Raw genomic sequence first — 19825 nt, 5'->3', positions numbered from 1 at the left:
AGGGATCATCCAGTCCAAAAACTGGTTCCACACAGGTGTCCCCAGAAATTCAGACCATATGACTGAGAGCACAGTCCAAACACTTCTTAAACTCTGATGGGATTGGTGCAGTGACTACGTCCCTGGGGAGCCTGTTCCAGTGCGTGACAACCCTCTCGGTGAAGAACCTCTTCCTGATGTCCAGCCTGAACCTCCCCTGTCACAGCTTGACTCCATTTCCTCAGGTCATAGAATCATAGAATCATTAAGGTTGGAAAAGACCTTCAAGATCATCTGGTCCAACCATTGCTGCTCACCAGAGAGAATAGATTGTTGCCTGCCCCTCCGCTCCCCCTCACGAGGAAGCTGCAGGCCGCCATGAGGTCTCCCCACAGCCTCCTCTTTTCCAGGCTGAACAGGCCAAGTGACCTCAGCCGCTCCTCATACGTCTTCCCCTCTGGGCCCTTCACCATCTTTGTAGCCCTCCTCTGGACACTCTCCAACAGTTTCACATCCTTTTTGTACTGTGGTGCCCAGAACTGCACACAGTACTCGAGGTGAGGCTGCATCAGCGCGGAGTAGAGCAGGACAATCTCTTCCCTCGACCGACTAGCAGTGCCGTGCTTGATGCACCCCAGGATACGGTTGGCCCTCCTGGCTGCCAGGGCACACTGCTGGCTCATATTCAGCTTGCTGTCAACCGCAACCCCCAGATCCCTCTCTGCGGGGCTGCTCTCCAGCGTCTCGTTGCCCAGTCTGTACGTATAGCCAGGGTTGCCCCTTCTTAGGTGCAGGACCCGGCACCTGCTCTTGTTAAACTTCATGCGGTTGGTGATTGCCCAGCTCTCCAATCTGTCCAGATCTCTCTGCAAGGCCTTTCCACCCTCGATAATTCACTCACTTCAATATGAATTTTTGCATGTTTGGGCTTTAAAAAAAAAAAAAAGTCAGTCCAGCTGTTTCTATACAGTATGATGGTCAAGCTGCATCTTTTCCTACAGGAAGTGCCTAAACTGGTAATGGTTGCACAAAGCACTTCCTTAGCAATTGTAGCTCATATTTTAGCCACTTCGTCATGCATATATCTTTAATGCTGTGATCATTTTGGTGGTGATCAAAGAGATGGCTTTTTTGGTTCATAGATTTTGCATAGTTGCATTTTCTGCAGGGAGAACTTCCAGAAGGGTTTAGGAAGGAAAGGAGTTTAATGTAATGCACAGATATGTAAATGGATGCTTTCCAAAATAGTCTACATTTAAAAATATTCACTTTCTTGATTTGTCTGCTTTTGGCTTTTAGCTAAAATTTCCAGGTTGCATTTATTTCAGTCTGCTAAAGACATGGTGAAAGCAGATGACTTTCTCTAAAATTTGCATGCCAATAACAGCCTGAAAAATATATTTGAATTTTCCCAGTAAAGTGTTGCATATTGAAATGTTTCTTGGACTTTTGAATATCAGCATGGATATAGAAATAATGAAATAATCTTATACATTAAAAGTAGCCCAACTAAGGCTTTCAATATTCTAACTTCAAGAATATTTTCATAAAGGAAGGCAGTGGCTCTAATGCAGGATGGGTGGGAATGAGATTTCAGACAGAACTCTCAGTCGTGTAGTATTTCACAAAAATAAACTATGGAAACATGTCCTTCATGGTTTCCAAGTATAGAGATACCTTTCCTAAGAAAACCTTTCTCAGCAAATTTACCGTTCAATTTTTCTTTCCTTTTTTTAAACTTATGTGGATGATTCTGTTACCTAACAGGGTTTTCACACCTTCTTATTGCTAATTTTCTGTAGAATACTCAATTTTTAATAAAACCAAGTGTTTCAAATGAGATATCCAGAAATCAGCTGGAGCATTTGACAATGACAGTTGTTTACTTGAGTTATGTTACTTTGTTTGAGATCGTACGATTTCAAGTGTGAAGATAATACAGTACTATTCCATCATATTATTTTTAATTTATTCATTTTTTAATATATAATTTCAGAATAATCTCATAAGCCTCAGAGTCTCCAAAGGAAAAAAGTTTTGTGAACATGATAACTTAGGACAAAAACAATGAATTATTTACTTGTCATTTTTGCATCCTAAGTTTTCTCTGAACCTTTCTCCTGCATGTAAGAAATTCCTGCAAGATCTGATTCTTATCTTTTGATTCCATTGTAAGATATATTTTCCAATATACTTTTGTTCTCTTTAACTAAAGTAAGTGACTACAGATAACTCTGTCTGAAGCACTGGCAGCTTGTGCATGCCTGAAGTGGCCCTCAGCAAATGCTGAGGTCTGAGAAAGCTCCTACGTAATTCCAAACAGAAAACAGTCTCAAGAGTGGAAGTCCATTGATACTCCATTTAGAGGTGGCTTTCTCCTTTATGCACAGGCCAGTTGAGCCAATTATTACTTTCCATGTATATCTATGTCTACCCAATAAGTGGCACCTAGCTAACAGAAGCCCAATTGTTATAAGAATCCAAATCTCCTTCTAAACTATTTGACCAGAGAAAGACTTTATTATCAAAGCTTCACATATTTAATCTATAATCACATTCTCTATGCATTTTGTCTCTTTCATTACATGTTAACTGATAAATTAACAGGGTATTCATCTTCACAGATTTTCTCATGAAGCATGAGATGTTCTAACATCCTAACATTCAGAAAACTGCAGTGGATTAGAACTTCTGTTTCTGGAAGAGCTCCTTCAACTGCTGTTCAGTTGTTGCTTCTTTCTGCTGCATCAGCTCCTTGGCTCCTTTGGTCACTCCCCAGCCATCTGGCTTTGACAATGAAGGACAATATGGCCTGCCTGAGGCAGGCCTCAAATTCTCCCAGTACTCTTTTCTTGCCCTAAATAAATAAAAATAAATATAGTATTTGTTCCAGCACCTCGCAATACTAAAGGAACTGTGGCTTAAATCATTATTACAAAGGGTCATCTGACTTGCACAGGCTGATTTTGTGTTCAGATGCAGAAAGATGAATTAAAGCATGCAAAGAAATGCCACACATATAAAAAGTATCTTTTCACCCTCAAAAGGAACACTGTAAGCCACTCACCATTAGAAGCTGTTCTACCATAGTCTGTTAGGTTTCCATCTTAACTTTCATGAATTACTTTCACATTAATTATGACCAACTCTTCATTTTAAAGGGGGTGTGTGAGAACTTCTGGGAATCTTCTGCTGCCCCTGCACCTCTTTCATTATTCCCAGATCAGATTTAATTCCTCCAGATTATTAACATAAAGAAAACCTCCCTATCAGTTAAGCCAGTCTGTTGCATGGACAAATGTAAGCCTAAGCAAGGGTTGTGTTGGTGTGCTTTCCAGTTCACATATACGTACCTTGCTCTGACCCAGGGTTTGGTATGCATGCTCAGGCTATTGCCCCAGCTACCATGTTTCTCAGAAGCTTCAGGCAAAAATCCCCTTTCAGGAGCCAGTTCCTCAGCTATTGCTCGGATGTGGTATGGTTCAAATCCACAGCAGCCTCCAATGTAACGAATGCCTAAGTCATAGGCCTTTCTTGCATATTTTTGAACATCCCATCTACTGACAATTCTTGGCTCCAGAGCTGCAAAGACATTCATAGTTTAGGCATCCAGCACACTCCATTTCCACAGTTTTTCAGTAAGGAATCACATTGTTGAAACACTTGCACGCTGTTTGCAAAAGTGGCTGTAGATGTTTGAACTGTCTGAGCTAAAACTAATGATGCAAACTTTTGGAAGTCTAGATTTTAGGTTCTGTTAAGCACTACTGAGATATGTTTGTTCTAAGCTTTTTTGCTCTTGCAAAACAGCACCTCATGTCCTCTGAGACTGACCAAGCCCTGGGCCTCGTGCTTGCCATTCTACTAGAGTTCTGAACAGGAGTATTAGAGCACTTTCAGTGTTACATTTTCAGTGACCTATCAATAGGTGGGAAATCTGATTATTGCACTCTAATCTGTGAGAGGAGAGGGTATTGGACTACCTGCAACAGCAATAAGCTTGCTTGTTATTCCTCTGGAGTGCTTACTAAACTTTTTTTTTTCCATGATCAGCTAGTGGCAGCCAGTTGTTTCTTAGCCCATCCCTTAATTAATTATACTCCCATCCATAAGCAGTTTGCTGCCACATGCCACTTCCTTCCTTGTGGAAAATTCTATGTGTAGATGACACGTTTCTTTTGAGCCCGTCACCCAGTGGTGAGCAGAATGGAGGGACAACAGAGCTGAGAGGAAAGACTTGTGGAAGGAAAGCAGCAAACAGAGGATGAAAAGAACAAAGAAAAGCACACCAGAGTGGGAAGGAAGTACAACAAGTGGCAGAATGGAAAAGAAAAGACCAAGGACTGGAAAAGAAACTTGGAGGAGTAAAAATACAGGAGGTAAATCCTCCTGCTTCTTTATGCACACCTGCAGGAAATTAACCAGCAAGGTTATGAGGGGAGAACAGTGTGAGGTCAGGCCACAGAACACTCCCCTAGGCAAACAAGCTGTGGTGAGGAAGTAAGGCTCTGGCACCTCTGCACAGAGGTAGGATTCTTCTGCCTACACCCTGTCCCAGAACTGCCTAACAAGCAAGAAGCTGACAAAAAGCGGAACTGATTAAAGTCCAATGAGTAGTTAAATAGGGGTCAGAAAATAAAAAACAGAAGGAAAAAAAAAGTGTTCTTCAATAAAAGTTAGTCTCACATGGAGGGGCTGGACAGAGGAAATTAAGATAGTCTAATGGTGAGAAAAAAAAAGCAGATGAAACTATCTTAGAAAGCTTTTCACATACATGTAAGTTTGTGTTCAGTCCTGTTGATGATTTCTTTGTCTCTTATATATCATTAAAAAGCAAATGCAAAATTGATACAAAGGGATGAATGGTAAGAATGCATCATCTTTCACACAGCTGATACATGTATAAGCAACTAAACTCCAGGCGAACAGCATAGAATATTTCACTGTTTTCTCCATCACCCACACTGTCACAATCAGTCCTTTATGCATCATAAGCATAAGGACAGCAAGAGCCTAACCTCTCTAAAGGAACATGGATAGACCCCTCTGTACAAACTGGCTACTCATGTGGTAGAATATGATGATTAAAAGCAAACAATATTCAATGAAAAGAAGTTTCCACATAGATCATGTTTTGTTGTTGTATTTTTTACCCTCACGAAAATTATTTAACATTTTATTTTCCACTCCTGTCATTTTACAGCATTTATTTTCTTGGCTTTACTCAGAGATATATATCCCTAGCTTAACAATTTGGTTATTTATGATAAAAAGAGATTGAAGTTTTCATAAACTTTGGAATGTGAAGATTGTAATCAGTTCCTAGATTTAGCCCCTCCATGTATCTACTTATGAGATAACTGACCAGCACATTCCTTTCTAAAACACTGTTATTCCTTAACATTTGAGGGCAATTACAGTTAAAAGGAAGACACAGAAAACCGAAAAAATTGCTAATGATAAATAAATACTGCTGGCAGCTGATGCTGGAGTTTGTGAATACAACACAGACAATTCTTTTCTAGAAACTGAGGTCTTGGTCTTTACAGAGGGTATGCACACTTCAAACAACTAAATGCCTCTTCTGCATAGTCTTTCTCACACACACACACACAAAAACTGGGTTAGTTTAACAATCATTTATCAAAGTGCTTATCTGGCATCAATTGATCTGGGTATTGAAAATTTTCACAGAACCAGGCTTCTCCAACTGAGTCATGAAATTTCTAAAAAATGAGATCTCATACAGACTGCTTATACAGACAAGCCAAGAACCACAACAAACCAAATAGTGAATCCTTCAATTCACTTGATTACTTACTGCATCTGTTCTATCTTTTTTGCTTGCAATCAGAGCAGTTATATGAAAGAATGAATAGCACAAATGAGGTCCTGACACTTTGAAATATTCCAGAATATATTCAGAATTTAGATACACTATTATCATCTAATGAAAGCCTCAGGCTTCATTCTTTCTTTCCTTTATTTAAAGAGAGGAAGTAAAAAAAGAGAAAGAGAGAGACCAAGAGACCTTCCTAAAAATCTCATCTCTCTTAGTTTTTGCTACAAACTCAAGTTTCAATTGTTTCAATACCTTATGTCATAGACTGATCTTGAAAAGAAGAGTGCATGGTACTTGAAAAGAAAGGTATTTTTCTAATCAAAATAAATATGTTTTGGCTGATTTTGTCCTCTCATCTTAGGAAGATATGATCTTCTACGTCCCAGGTGCAAATAAGCTCTAAATACAAAAGTGGATGAGCCTTTCAGTCTCTGTAAAATTTCTCCTGAGCATAACAGTGGTGAATCCATCTCCAAACTGCTAACCCACTTGTTAGCTACATCTAGGAACATATTGTTTCCGGTTTCTCTCTAATCTCAAATTAGATAGTTTGCAAGACTGAGTTGCAGTAATCATGCACCTGTACTAATAATCTATTTCCATGTATGTGCTGGACATTAAATTCCTATAAAGATAAACATTATAGGGCTTGTGAGATAGATGTCACAAACCAGAACATGGGGGAGCTCCAGTTCAAAGGTATTTGAAGTCCAGAGCTTGTCCATTTCTTTGAGCTGTTTTACAGCTGTTCTGAACAAGGCTCTATAGCATGAGGAAGAGCTATACTTATAATGGAGTTTAGGTTGTGGCTTTTTAACAATTTTCATTATAATTTTACTGTCATTCACATACTATGATACTACTGAAGTACTTTCACTATGTGGATGATCTTTCACCTAACAGTACACTGCAATTCCTCTAAGCACAGTGCTAGACAAGATAATAGGGACTAATACTATTGTACAGGAGGAGAAACTGCAGTTTCAATTTTTCTAAAAAAAAAAAAAAAAAATGGAGAAAAAAGAAACAGCCAATAAAAAAGAGATACCCTTGTCTTACCAAATGGAAATTCGGGAAGATCAATAAATCCCTGCTTCCCACAATCGGGTGTATGGAAAGCAAGTGGTTGAGCCATCAGGTAGGCTTTCAGTTTAGCAGCCTGCAAGCCCTCTTTCATCAGTTTCACAGTTTCCAGACAAGTATCTGCATCAAAATGGCAGTTGACTCCCACAATAGAAGCACCTGTGAGGAAGAAAATAATTGTTCAAGTCACATCTCCCTGGGAAGGAGGGGGTGAAAGTTCTCAGCCACAGCACTCCATGCTTAGAGCCAGCCTCTGCTCTCCTGATCAGAGCATTTACATCTCAGTTGCACTCCTCTTTACCTTCCAGAGGAAACACCACGGTGAGTAACATCCACAGCCACAAATGCAATTAGCTAGCTGGTTCCTAACACAAGTTCTGCCTTTGCTTGTGAATGCCAACTCCAAAGGAAAAGAGTAGCTCAGGATAGATACAGTAAAAACCCCTGTACCAACCATCATGCCATTGATTCATGCCCTCTGTCCTTCCCCTTGTCCTCCAGAAAATACATCCTTTGATAGGCAAAAGGACATATTTTTTCAACCCCATTCTCATCCTGGATTTGAACTGTGCTCCAGACATTTCTTAAAACATGAGTGGAGAATCAAAGGTTGCATTGGATTCTGCTTATGTTTCTTAGTTCTGAGCACAGAACTTGGGGCTGATTCTGTATCCAAACTGGAATAGGTTTAGCATTTTGCTCTATGCAATATCAGCTACCTGTGGCTTCTACTCCCAATACCACCCTGGATAATAAAGATTTAATAGCTGCATTTTTATGTTTTTTTTTTTTCTCTGTTGGTTGGTTTGTTTGTTTATTTTATTTTTTTATTTTTTTGAAAAGACTGCTCTAGCAAAATAAACACAGAGACTTTTTATATCTGCAGATGTAATCAGGAAGCTAATTACATGGATGGGTATCTCAAGTAAATGAGTGCCTAAGAAATTTGTTTTATTCCATACTTTTAAAGGGCCGGTTAAAACAGATTCTTACCAGCCTTTACCAGTTGGACAGCACACTGTCCTGGGGGCACGCCGTGCATGTCCCCTTCTGGACCAATGCACATTGTAGCTGCAACTGGCTTGCCAGATTCTTTCAGGACTTCAACTGCCCAGACAGCTTCTTCAACATGCTCAAAATACTGAAAGAAATTTAAACTCAGTTAGTTTCATTTCTTGGAGATGAAGCATAAGCACATTAATCCAGACCCCAAACTCATTAGCAATACAATGACTTACACTAAGAATTCTATTGAGTTCACTGACCACATAGTTTAAAAAAAAAAAGGATTTTAAAGAGTTAGTTAGTGAAACTAAAAAAATAAAGGCACTCTTGCTCCAGAGTAGGAATGTCCACGTAGAGAGTTAATCAGGGACTCACCCCCAAAGAGCTAGTTTCATGCAGGTTGGTCACCACAGTTTGGTTGTTCAGAGTACAGGAGGAAACTGGAACTAGTTAAGACCACATTCACCTATTCTTTTTGTGCCAGTATAGAATTTGACTTGACTGAGATAGAAATTTAGGATTCAATGTCCCATTCTTGAACACTTGCAGATTTTTCTAGGCATTTACAAAGAATTCTGATACTACTGGAATAAAAGAATAGCATAAAATTTTAAAGGAGGAAGCAGTATATACTTTATTCCCCAAAGTAGACTACATATCTGAAAGTTAACACACTGTACCAGTTGAAGGCATACGCTTTTTTTTTTTTCTGTTTAAGAGTCTTACCTCTGCAATTAAGAAGTCCACATTCTTCTTCACGAAGACATCTAGTTGCTTTCGAAAAACTGCTTTAACCTCTGCTTTATCCTTGCAGCTTAAGTATGATGGTGTTTGACTGACTCCTCCAGCCACTAAAGCATCACCTTCAGTAGCCACTTCTTTTGCAATGTCACAAGCAGCTTCATTCACTTTCTGGCACTGTATGAATACAGATTACATCAGTTTTACCTGGTCAGAGATATGCATGGAGCACAGAAGAGGACAAAAGAATCAAAGCCCATATTGACCTCACATTCGCTTAGAATTTAAATGTATTTTTTTAATTTGATCAGGAAGATCTTCCCCCAAAAATTCCACCCAGTGAAGCAGAACCACCCTCTTTGGAATCATTCCCACATCAATATCTTCTAAGCTGTGCAGAGTATCTGAATATTTGTAATGACCAATGTTTTTAGCCCCTTAGAATATGAAGAATTATGATTCATCCTACTCAGAATTACTTATATCCTCTGTACAGAAACAGGCTCCAATCTTGTTACTACCTAGAAAGAAGTATAAAAATTAGGCTTTCATACTTGTATAACAGATGTGTTTATTTTTGTTAAACAAGCAGCCCAGATAGCTGAGAGCTGGTGTCAAATATGATGATTTGAGAATAATGCTATATATTGCATACTGATATGTGCAACAGTATTAGGGTAAAAGCGATCTCTTAATTTTAAGCCACAATTGTTTCCCTAGTGTCCAGATTGTTCTAATTTCTGGCCTGGTATATCTTCATATATAAAAATATATTCTTTTCACTCTGCTGTTAGGAGAATCTTCTCTGTTTTCCAGAGGCTGAAACAAACAATATGACCAAAGGAAAGGATCAGAGAAAATTCCCAACGCCAAATTTCCTAGACTCAAAGGAACTATCTAGACATGTTGATGCCAAAAGTGGAGCTGTGCCCTGCATCTAGTGAAGGCACCCAGCATCCTACAGCTCCTCACTGCACAGCATTAGAAAACACCATTATACTTTGCTGCTGTGCCAGATTACCTTTACGCCTGAAGAGGGCAATATTGGCCACAGAGCCTTCCCTGGATATGTTAGTTTTTACTTTACTGAAGAAATGGTCTTAAAAGACAGCAGCACGTTTTTAACAGCAGCACGAAGGAATTCCTGCCACTCCAGCCAGTAAGTCAGCTTCATCGGGGGCCCAGCTCAAATGTCCCTATGCTAACACAGGTAGCATGGGCAATACACAAGAGGAGTTAGAGACATACGCATGCCTGCAGGGCTGTGACCTCACTGGAATTATGGAGACATGGTGGGAAGGCTCCCATGACAGGAGTGTTGTAATGGACGGATGCAGGCTCTTTAGGAAGGACAGGCAGGGGAGAGGAGGAGGGGGCATTGCCCTCTATGTCAATGAGAGGCTGGAGTGTGTGGAGCTCTGCCTGGGGATGGATGAGGAGCTGACAGAGCTTGTGGGTCTGCATTACAGGGAGGGCAGGGACAGGGGACATTTTACTGGGGGTCTGCTACAGGCCGCCTGACCAGGAAGACCAAGCAGGTGAGGCCCTCTATAGACACACAGCAGCAGCCTCACATTCACAAGCCCTGGTTCTCACTGGGGACTTCAAACACCCTGATATCTTCTGGAGGGACAGCACAGCAGGGTATAGGCAATCCAGGATTCCAATGTGATTTCACTAAGGGCAGATGGTGCCTGACAAGTCTGGTGGCCTTCTATGGCAGGGTTACAGCATTGGTGGATAGGGGAAGAGCAACTGATATCATCTACCTGGACTTGTGCAAAGCATTGAACACTGTCCCCCATGATAACCTTGTCCCTAAATTGGAGCGACATGGATTTAATGGAAGGACCACTTGGTGGGTAAGGAATGGGCTGGATGGTGACACTCAAAGAGCTGCAGTCAACAGCTCAATGTCCAGGTGGAGATCAGTAACGAGTGGTGTTCCTTAGGAGTCAGTACTGGGACCTGTGCTGTTTAACGTCTTTGTCAGTGACAAGGGCAGTGGAATCAAGTGCACCCTTGGCAAGTTTGCCGGTGACACCAAGCTGAGTGTTGCAGTTGACACACTGGAGGGAAGAGATGCCATCCAGAGGGACCTGGGCAGGCCTGAGAGGTGGGCCTGTGCGAACCTCATGAGGTTCAACAGGGCCAAGTGCAAGGCATCTGGGCTGAGGCAATCCCGAGCACCAACATAGGCTGGGCAGAGAATGGATTGAGAGCAGCCCTGAGGAGAAGGACCTGGGGGTGTTGGTTGATGAGAAGCTCAACATGAGCTGGAAAAGTGTGCTTGCAGCCCAGAAAGCCAGCTGCGTCCTGGGCTGCACCAAAAGCAGCATGGTCAGCAGGGCAACGGAGGTGATTCTCCTGCTCTGCTCTGCTCTCGTGAGACCCCACCTGGAGCCCTGCGTTCAGCTGTGGGGCTCCCAGCACAAGATGGACATAGACTTAGTAGAATGAGTCCAGAGGACGGCCACGAAGATGATCAGAGGGCTGGAGCACCTCTCCTGTTAAGGCAGGCTGAGAGAGTTGGGGCTGTTCAGCCTGGAGAAGAGAAGGCTCTGGGCAGACCTTAGAGCAGGCTTCAAGTACCTAAAGGGGGCCTACAGGAAAGCTGGGGAGGGACTCTTGGTCAGGGAGTGTAGGGATCGGACACAGAGTGATGTCTTTAAACTAAAAGAGGGGAGATTTAGATTAGTGATAAGGAAGAAATTCTTCACCCAGAGGGAGGTGAGGCACTGGCACAGGCTGCCCAGAGAAGCTGTGGATGCCCCATCCCTGGAGGTGCTCAAGGCCAGCTTGGATGGGGCTTTGGGCAACCTGGTCTGGTGGGAGGTGTCCCTGCCCATGGCAGGGGCTTGGAACTGGGTAGTCTTTAGGGTCCCTTCCAACCCAAAACATTCTGTGATTCTGTGAACATTCCACTCTTACTAGCAAGTTGTTTTCTAGGATTCTTCACCATTTTTTGCAGTTGATTTGTCTCTCTAGGTATTAAAGTATTTTTTCCCTAACTGATTTTTCTCCCTGTGCTCTTAGTTCTCCCTGTACTCTTTGTGTGAAAACTCCAGTAATCTAATCTCTTCAGCTGAAAAAAATAAGACGTGGGCATCCTCCTTCCTCTCTTCATCCTTGTGCCATTTTTTTTGGTGTGTTTTTGTTTGTTTTTGCATTTAACCTTGTCTTTCTTACTGCTCCTACCTCTGAAATTGCATTATCTCATACTTTGGTCGTCAAATATAATCAAAACCATTATCAAAAACTGAAAATACTCCATAATCTCTTTACTGAGCCTTTTGAAATGAATCCACTTATTTCACATCACATCAAAATAGATGTAAATGTATTACTCACAGTTATTTTCTCAGCTACATAATTGCCTCTGTTCTCCAGTTTGTCTTCACTGGCATAAAAGCTGAATGTCTGCAGAACGTTGGATCCAGCTCTGAGGAATTCCCGGTGAAGCTGACGAACTGTAAAGAATTAAAGAGACAAAGAAGAGATGTTTGGAACAGTTATTGCTATTGTTATCCTCAAATTGAATGCTTATTGAATTAATGTTACTGTAAAACAAGTGATACAGTATTTACTAGAAGAGTCATTGTGAGAGAGTAGAAGCAGTAGTCTGCAGAACTCCTTTTCTTCACACTCTTAGAACATTCGGTAGAAGACATTCTCCTCAGTTACTCTCTGCTAAGAATGGCTGAGGATTTCTATTTAGTTCATCAGTAGATTCAGTTTTGTCTGACACCTTGCCAGTCCTTCAGACCTCCCAGTCTCACTTTATAGAACCGCATCATGGTTTGGGAGGGGGAAACAGACAACTGGCAAAATAAAGCATAGCAAGGAATACCAGACAAAAAGATCATCAAATCTCATCCACTTTGTACTTTCTACTTTTCTTCTCCAAGCAAAACCTAGCCTCAGCTGAGACCAAAGCTCTCTGACTAAAAGAACACTTGATTAAGAGATGATTCATTGCTCCAAAAAAAGTGAATCAGAACACAGACTTAATTTGTCTCATAAGTTGTTACATGATGATTTTACTACAGAGCCAACAATTCTTTTGAAGGAAAGGCTGGCGTTACTTTTAATGGACAAGTTTCCTACATTACTACTGTGGGAGTAGGCTCTCTTATGTCAGTTCTGACTTCATCACAGTAAGCAATGCATCACAACTGACACCACAAGAGCAGAACAGGAGCTGTCAGTTGATTTTATATATATAATATAAAATGGATATATATATATCCACCCACAAAACAATTATAATTGCCAGAACACTACCAATCATGCAAAATGGAGTTGAAAGGCTCAACAGCTTATAGCAAATGCAGGAGCAATTTATTCCCTAGATATTGCATACAGACATGAAAACACTTCAGTTTCTATGGCAGATGTTTGGAAATTTTCCAGGAGTCTTGTTTTATCATATCTCATTGCCTACGGACGATCTGTGTCATTAGGAAAACGTGTGAATATGCCATTATAAAATTATTGTCTTTAGCTACAACAAACACAGACTTCTACACCAGAGAAGCTCAAACAGTAGCTGCTAGAGTCAATCTCCAAACACACAATTACACATTTACTTTCAGTGAAGCACAGTGTAATGTTCCTTGGTTTTCTCTGCTAGTAGAGCATTTCATTTTCAGTTGTAGCCTTGGCTAACCACACTGTGACTTAATACAATGCTTCTTTTCCCAGCAACCAAAAAGACCTATTCAGGAACACAGATTGTAGTATGGCTACAGTTCAAAAAGCCCCTAGAATTTGCCTGAAATATCAGAATCAGATTTCAGTCTTACAACCTTTACTGAAAGTCAAAAATTTCCTAGTGCAGGGAGTATTGTTTTTTCCTGAAACATTAAAACACAACTAAAAGGTCTGTCTCTGTATATTTCTAGTGGTCTGTAGTTTGTTTTTCCATTCTCCACCATAAAAAAGTACTTATGAAAACTAATCAAGAAGTAGGAAAAGGGGGTGGAAATCTACATATACTTTCACAAATGCTCTATGACATTTCCATAATAAATCAGTTTTATTTATCCACAGTGTTAGTGTGGTCTTTAGATAAAGTTGTTGCATTCCTAGAAAAAGGCTTGGGATTTGTGTGAATAAAGACAGTGACATAGGCAAGTAAATGAAACAACCTAACACATGTAAATAAGAAACTTGATATCCCAGATTATCAGTTATGTAGATCCGTTTGGGAGACTGCTGTTCACATTTGGAGAGAAGAATGTCCTTAAAAGTAAAGTATCAGCTTGAATCTCATTCAATCTCAGGCAAACATTTGTTGCTAGAATGCATTGTCATTATTATAAAGTCAACAAGAGTGTGCATGACACCATCAAAAAAAAAAACAACAAAAAAACAAACTGTAATTTACTTCTTGTGTGACTTCTAGCATGTTAATGAAGCTGTATTTTCTGCCACTGTTTGAGAAATGAGGATAACAGCCACATGTAAGGCCAAATAATTGTTAATAATTTGATGCATTTTAGGAGTCAGGTGTAGAACACTGAGTTTTCTTTTCAATTCACCGTGAGTTGGACATTTAGCAAAAAAAATTAATCCAGCAGGAGATGGGGGCAGTAAGTGTATATGCCCTGTGCACAGCAGTAGCTCTGATACCTGATCTGGCTCAGAATAAATATTTAGATCTCATTTCTGAACTTTTCAGTCTTGCAGAACTCCTCCTCTCTTATGGCTTTTGATTCACATTTTTTTTTTTATGCCTTGCTGCAGTCTAAGAACCTCCCTCCTTTTCCCTCTCTCCTTACAAAGAGAAGAAGGCCTGGTAGTTGTACGGATTTTATACCAGCTGGCCTAGCCAGTTGTTCCTTGTGTTCTTCACACCTGCTTTCAAAGTAACATGACTCTTGAACATGCAGGAGCAAAAAGCAGTAATGGAGAGGAGGCAGCACACTGCACTAAAAGAAATTAACACATTTCCAGTTAAGGGTATATTTATAAATAGCCTATAAAGGGTTTATTAAAATGTTATAAGTGCGTTACAGACATAGCCAATATGTTCTATAAATAGTTACAAGCAAATCAGTAGCAATTTAGGTGGCTGGGCTCTAATCAATGGCAACTAGTCAGGTATTTGAAGCAAATCTGTTTGCTCATCTAGCATATTGAATTCATCTAGAGGTTTTCCTCACATAAAACATGTTAAAGAAAGCCAAATAACAAAATTTCACTGAAAGCATGTCTTATCCTTTGAAGCACTGTCTGACAACAAGAACTAGTTTCCAGCATAAAGCAGAATCTCAGCAAGGCAAGCAATTAGTAGGACGATTGTCCAGGCTAAGCCAGCTGACATTAGCTCATAGGCAATAGACCCTCCCCAGATTGAATAGCTTTGTGATTATGTCCTGTTTATCAGATGTGGTAATTAGAACTAAAAGTGGTCCAGGAAAGGTAACCAGTATTGTTAGAAACCAACGATTCAGTTTTGTAAAGCAAAATTACAAAGTTGCTTCCATATAGAAACTCTCACAAGTACTGAAAACGGAGACAAAATGCTCTTCTGAACACATCAAGCTTGTTTTGTTCCCCTCCACTGTAAAGAGTTATTCCATTAAATAGTGTAGACACAGGAACTGGTGCTGCTTTATTGGAATGGTTAGGTTCTTACGAGGTTTATCATTCCTGTTTTCATAGTGGAGGCAGATACATTAAACACTCCTTTCCCATTTCCTATTCCTATTTGATTATTCCTATTGCTTATTTGAAGCTACCGTTTTCCAGAAAGAATTAATAAACAAGCTATATTTGCTTATAACTATATAAAAATCCTAGAATGGTCAGAAAACAAACAGATGCTTACCTGCCTAATTCTTTGTGACAAGATGTTGTGAATGATAAGTTTGATATCAGCTCTAGGACAGACAGGACAAGTCCATGAAAGAGCAATCAGTGAATGTTATTGAACACAAAGATACCACTTCTGTGTCAAAAAGTCTCTGGACTGCAAGTTATTGAAGACAGAGAGCATTCTAGAGAGGTATCACTATGTTTGCACTACTCATTGGTCCCTTGTCAAACACTTCTGGACAACATTAGAGACAGATTATGGGGTAAAATGATTTTCTGGTGTATGCATTCTTAGGCTATTCTTAACAGTGTTTAATTCCACATTGTCAAGCCATACTTAAAACCTGCTACAAATTCCTATATAATTATTATTTATCCAACCATTTTGCTTTCATTATAGGATTACCATTTCCCAGTAAACTGACCTGCTTCTGGGTGCTCTACTGTTGCTTCAGGAGTCCAAGGCCCAGCTTTTACATATCCCCTCTTTTCAAGGGCAAAGACAAATCCTCCATCTCCAATCACAACTTCTCCAGAATCTAAGCGCTCTAGAATACCCTGAAGAAAGCAGGAGAAAAGATTAATAATTACAGCTCTTCAGTTTCATGAGCTTCCATGACTTCATTGTCATTTCCTGTATTTACAAAGAAAATATAATTAATTGTGGGCTACCAGAAAGGTCTTTACCATAGTAATAAAAAGTAATCCATTCACTTCTTGAAGTTCTCTTGAAAAAATGGTAGATAGTCTGTTTTATAGGAACATCAGGCTTTAATATATAAATATGTATTACTTAAGACTTCTCATTAGTCAGTTTTATTGTATTCTAAAGGCATAGTCCCCAGAGCTAGAAGTCAACAGTACAGTTTCATCTATATGAATATAAACCACAGTCTCAAGTTCTCCTTTAAAATATATGTGATATAAAGTATCAGCTCATTTGCTCTTTGGCTACAAATGTCATCTTGACAGAGCCTCAGCACAAGTAGCTCATGACAGAAGATGACATAACAGGCATCATAAAACAGTAAGCATGTAACATTTTCCAAGCAAATAAGACACCTCAAAATGCCTCCATTTTCTGACAGGCTGTTTTCACTGGCCTGTGTTTGCTTACCTAGACTTAGAAAATGAAAGAAAATCCTGCTTATTTTGCACAGCCCAGAAATAATTTAAGACGCCAAACCTTACAACACCCTGTGATTAACCTTGTTTCTGCCTTGAAAATGACCCTAACACAAGGCAAGTCTTTTTGTTGTTGTAGAATGAAAAACATGAGAAAAATATGGATTGGTTGTACATAATATGTATTATTTTTCGTATTCCATTCATTGCTTCATTGGCTCATTCAAATTTTCCAAAAAGCCTTAAATGAAATCTGAAGGAATAAGACAAAGAAAAGCCTTATGGACATAGAGTTGAGTGTAGCTTGTGCACCGAGAGGATGCTTTTTTAAACAATTAGCCGCCAACCTTTAATAGATTATCTTTCTTGATAATTTCTCCTCCATTAATTCATTTATCTCATCGCGTATATACAAGAAAGAAACATCTATGACTTCTCAGCACCACTGCCCTTTAGGAGGGATGAGGTATGCCTTTCCAACAAGGAGCACCCTGCCACCTCTGCCCGTTCCAGTACCAAGCATTGCCGCGTTTGGCTACCCTGAGGCTACAAAGACTGGCTGAAAGGGTCAGCATTTTTGACTCATGTTTTGGTGCTGACATGGCAACAAAGGTATGGGGCTGCAGTGCAGGCATATGAGCCTGGCCAAGTGTTGGCTTGCAGATTTTGCTTCCCAATCTATTGCACGTTTTGGATTTGCCTAAATAGTGACCTGATTAACTCTACAGCTTCAAGTACATGAGCTTTTATTTTCATTTCAGCAGGACCCGGGCAAAACTCAACCTGCAATACTGAATCCACAAAATCAGTAATTTCCAGTGAGTCTACCAGTCATTCCTCAACAGAGGGCAACTCTCTTGTACGTGTAAGTGTCCAGAGGCTTTGTAAAAATTGTGCTTGCAATTAACTAGTTCGCAGTTGTAACAGAATGCCTCAAACAGAGCCAGAGAAAAGAAGCCGAGGAACTAATGACTGAGTCTTTCCTTCCTCTGCTTGCCAAGGGACAACAGACAAAGCCTGCTTCAGAAGTTTAGTATGCAGAGTGCATGCAGGAGTGCGGAAGCAAAAATCTTGAACATACAAGAAACTTCATTCATTGCTTGTTAACTGAAGATTAAGTAATAGATACATGTTGACATAATATATGGATATTATATTTCAATGCAGTGCAACTAAGAGGGATTTTTTTTTTGACAAGTCACTTCTCAGATTTAATGGCAGCTTTCCCTCACAGTTCTATCTTTTTTAAACTACACTGTAAATAATCTTCCTTTTTTTTTTAACACAGAGAAGCAATGTAAGCCATGATATAACAGTAAGTGATATCTTAATATATAATGTAGTGCAATATATTAAACATAGCATAAGAGCACCTAATAACAGATAAAAGGTGACATAGCTATAAAGCACGAAGCACTTAATACAAATGTGCTTTTTTTTTTCAGTTCAAATTCTGCAAAAATATAATTCCTCTATTGAGACTTCTTATTATAGATCTGATATCATCTCTTCAAACCATTTTTACTTATCCATAGTGGATAAAATACCATTGGCTCAACTGACATATAGCTAGCGTAAGTTCGGCATCAACTCTGTTTTGTCCTGTACAACAGAACTACAGCTGTGTGCTCACACCCAATCCAGACCAAAATTATATGATCAGGCAGTCCATAATGCACAAATCTGATATTAAATAACATGAAAAAAGGTATCTGTTAAATGCTAACCAAAGCTTTTAAGCCACCTTTTCACTGCTTCACTTCTGCTACCATGAATGAAATTGCACCACATAGTTCATACATCTATCCATGGAAAGAGTACAAGTGACTGTATGAAGATATCCCCCCCATCAGCTTTAGGAATGTAACCAAACCATGCAAGTGTAAAGCCTTCTTGCTCTACCAATGTCCTATCTTTCCATCAGTGGAGAGAAACATGCAGCTCGAAACGGTTGTTCAGATCTTCAGTGAGCCCTTCAGCTATAACTGATCTACGTGAAAGGCCCAAAGCTGAGCCTTCTTCCCATGGCCTTCTGTTCTCTGACTTGTATGTCACATATAAAAATGAATAAAAACAGTTGTGTCCTATTAATGATAACACTGTCCTTCTGAGAGGAAGGCAGAATATATGATTCCACCCACCGTCCCACTACTGGGTAGCAGTAGTGGTGCATGCCAGAGTTTGATTTAGACAATACTCAAAGTTTTGTCTTAACAGGCAGAATGGCTGATGCCTGAATAACTTTTTATATCGGCTTATCTTCAGCTAAACGAGAGTGCAAAGGGCATGCATATATTGGAGACTGCACTCATGTTACAAACACTGCTGGTATTCAGTCATATAAATCAAGGGAACAGCACTTTGGAGCTTTTAAATAGTGTTGGCAGGATGCTAGAGAGAGAAACCCCATGCAGTGAAGGCTTATGCTTACAACATTCATGATTTATATGTGTTGCAAGCACAGGTTAGTTTGCATATCAAACACTATACAGCAAAAAGCTTCTGAACTTTGGTGGCTAGGCGTTCGGAGAAACCAAGATCCCAGGAGCTGCCACAGTATTAACTCCAACCCAATTTATCCGTCCACCTTATAGTGGTGTCCAAACGCTTTCAGGGGCCCGAAGGTGAACAGCCATAGCTCCTATATAGGTATATATGTATACCATATGGGTGTATAGGTATGCCATATGGGTATACTACGTAGGTATATATGCACACCACGCCCGTGATGTAGGTTCTCGCAGTACGCCCCTACCCGCAGTCACACCGAGCCCCTCCAGCAGGGGCTGGCAGCAGCGGGGGGTTTTGCAGCAGGGGCTGCAAAATTAAAAATATTGAAGGAGGGAGCAGAGGAGGTGCGGAGGGGGGGGGGGGGGGGGGAAGAAGGGGGGAGGGAGCAGGGGTCCGGGGCTGCGCGGGGGATGCGGGGAGTTACCCTCTTGCCCTGTTTCAAGCTCTTGGCGATCGGCAGCATCTTGCTCGCCCGGGGACGCCGGCTGCCCGAGTCTGCCCGACGGCTCTGTGCGGAGCAGGGGATGCCCTCAGCGAGCCGCCCGCCCTCTTATAGCCCGGGCAGGGGGTGGGCAGCGCTGCGGGCGACACCCCCCTCCCGTCCCGTCCCTGCCCTGCCCGGTCCCTGACCCCTCGGGGGGCCCTCCCCTCGTCCTCCACCCCCAGTCCCGGCGGGGGCAGCCGGCTCCGCGGCCAGGGGGGCGGTCCGGCGCCTTC

At 40.8% G+C, this 19825-nt stretch overlaps 2 protein-coding genes across 9 annotated transcripts in view; one reads left to right on the top strand and one right to left on the bottom strand.

Moving 5' to 3' along the window:
* Positions 1 to 19825, top strand: part of DMGDH (dimethylglycine dehydrogenase) — an 88449-nt gene that overhangs the window by 13285 nt on the left and 55339 nt on the right. The window contains exons 1-2 of one of the 8 annotated variants that reach the window (XM_083819053.1): positions 16826 to 17209; positions 17362 to 17462. The exons of 5 other annotated variants lie outside the window; for them this stretch is intronic. The gene's annotated coding sequence lies outside the window, so the exon portion shown is untranslated. Of the gene's footprint in view, positions 1 to 16825; positions 17210 to 17358; positions 17463 to 19825 lie in introns of those variants that run through there. 2 more of the 8 variants (XM_083819054.1, XM_083819052.1) reach the window with 2 other exon arrangements.
* On the bottom strand, positions 1932 to 19672 carry LOC310890250 (betaine--homocysteine S-methyltransferase 1). Its single transcript, XM_083819059.1, has 8 exons — positions 19533 to 19672; positions 15898 to 16030; positions 12002 to 12120; positions 8636 to 8827; positions 7898 to 8045; positions 6881 to 7063; positions 3333 to 3561; positions 1932 to 2836 (listed from the first exon to the last, which is right to left on the bottom strand). The coding sequence occupies exons 1-8, from the start codon at positions 19569 to 19571 to the stop codon at positions 2662 to 2664; spliced, it is 1218 nt and encodes a 405-aa protein (XP_083675185.1). The 5' UTR covers positions 19572 to 19672; the 3' UTR covers positions 1932 to 2661.

The sequence above is a fragment of the Anser anser genome, assembly GCF_964211835.1.
Source record: "Anser anser genome assembly, chromosome: Z".
Taxonomy (NCBI): domain Eukaryota; kingdom Metazoa; phylum Chordata; class Aves; order Anseriformes; family Anatidae; genus Anser; species Anser anser.
The sequence above is the reverse complement of the archived record's forward strand: the minus strand, read 5'-3'. Positions and strand labels throughout refer to the sequence as shown.

What these genes read in the sequence shown, in the direction of transcription:
- LOC310890250 (XM_083819059.1), bottom strand. Translation starts at nt 19,571, where the DNA reads ATGCTGCCGATCGCCAAGAGCTTGAAACAGGGCAAGAGG. An exon ending in GCTTGAAACAGGGCAAGAGG is followed by an intron (nt 16,031 to 19,532) that starts GTAACTCCCCGC and finishes TGCTTTCTTCAG; the next exon opens with GGTATTCTAGAGCGCTTAGA. An exon ending in AAACCCTGGGTCAGAGCAAG is followed by an intron (nt 2,837 to 3,332) that starts GTACGTATATGT and finishes TTATTTATTTAG; the next exon opens with GGCAAGAAAAGAGTACTGGG.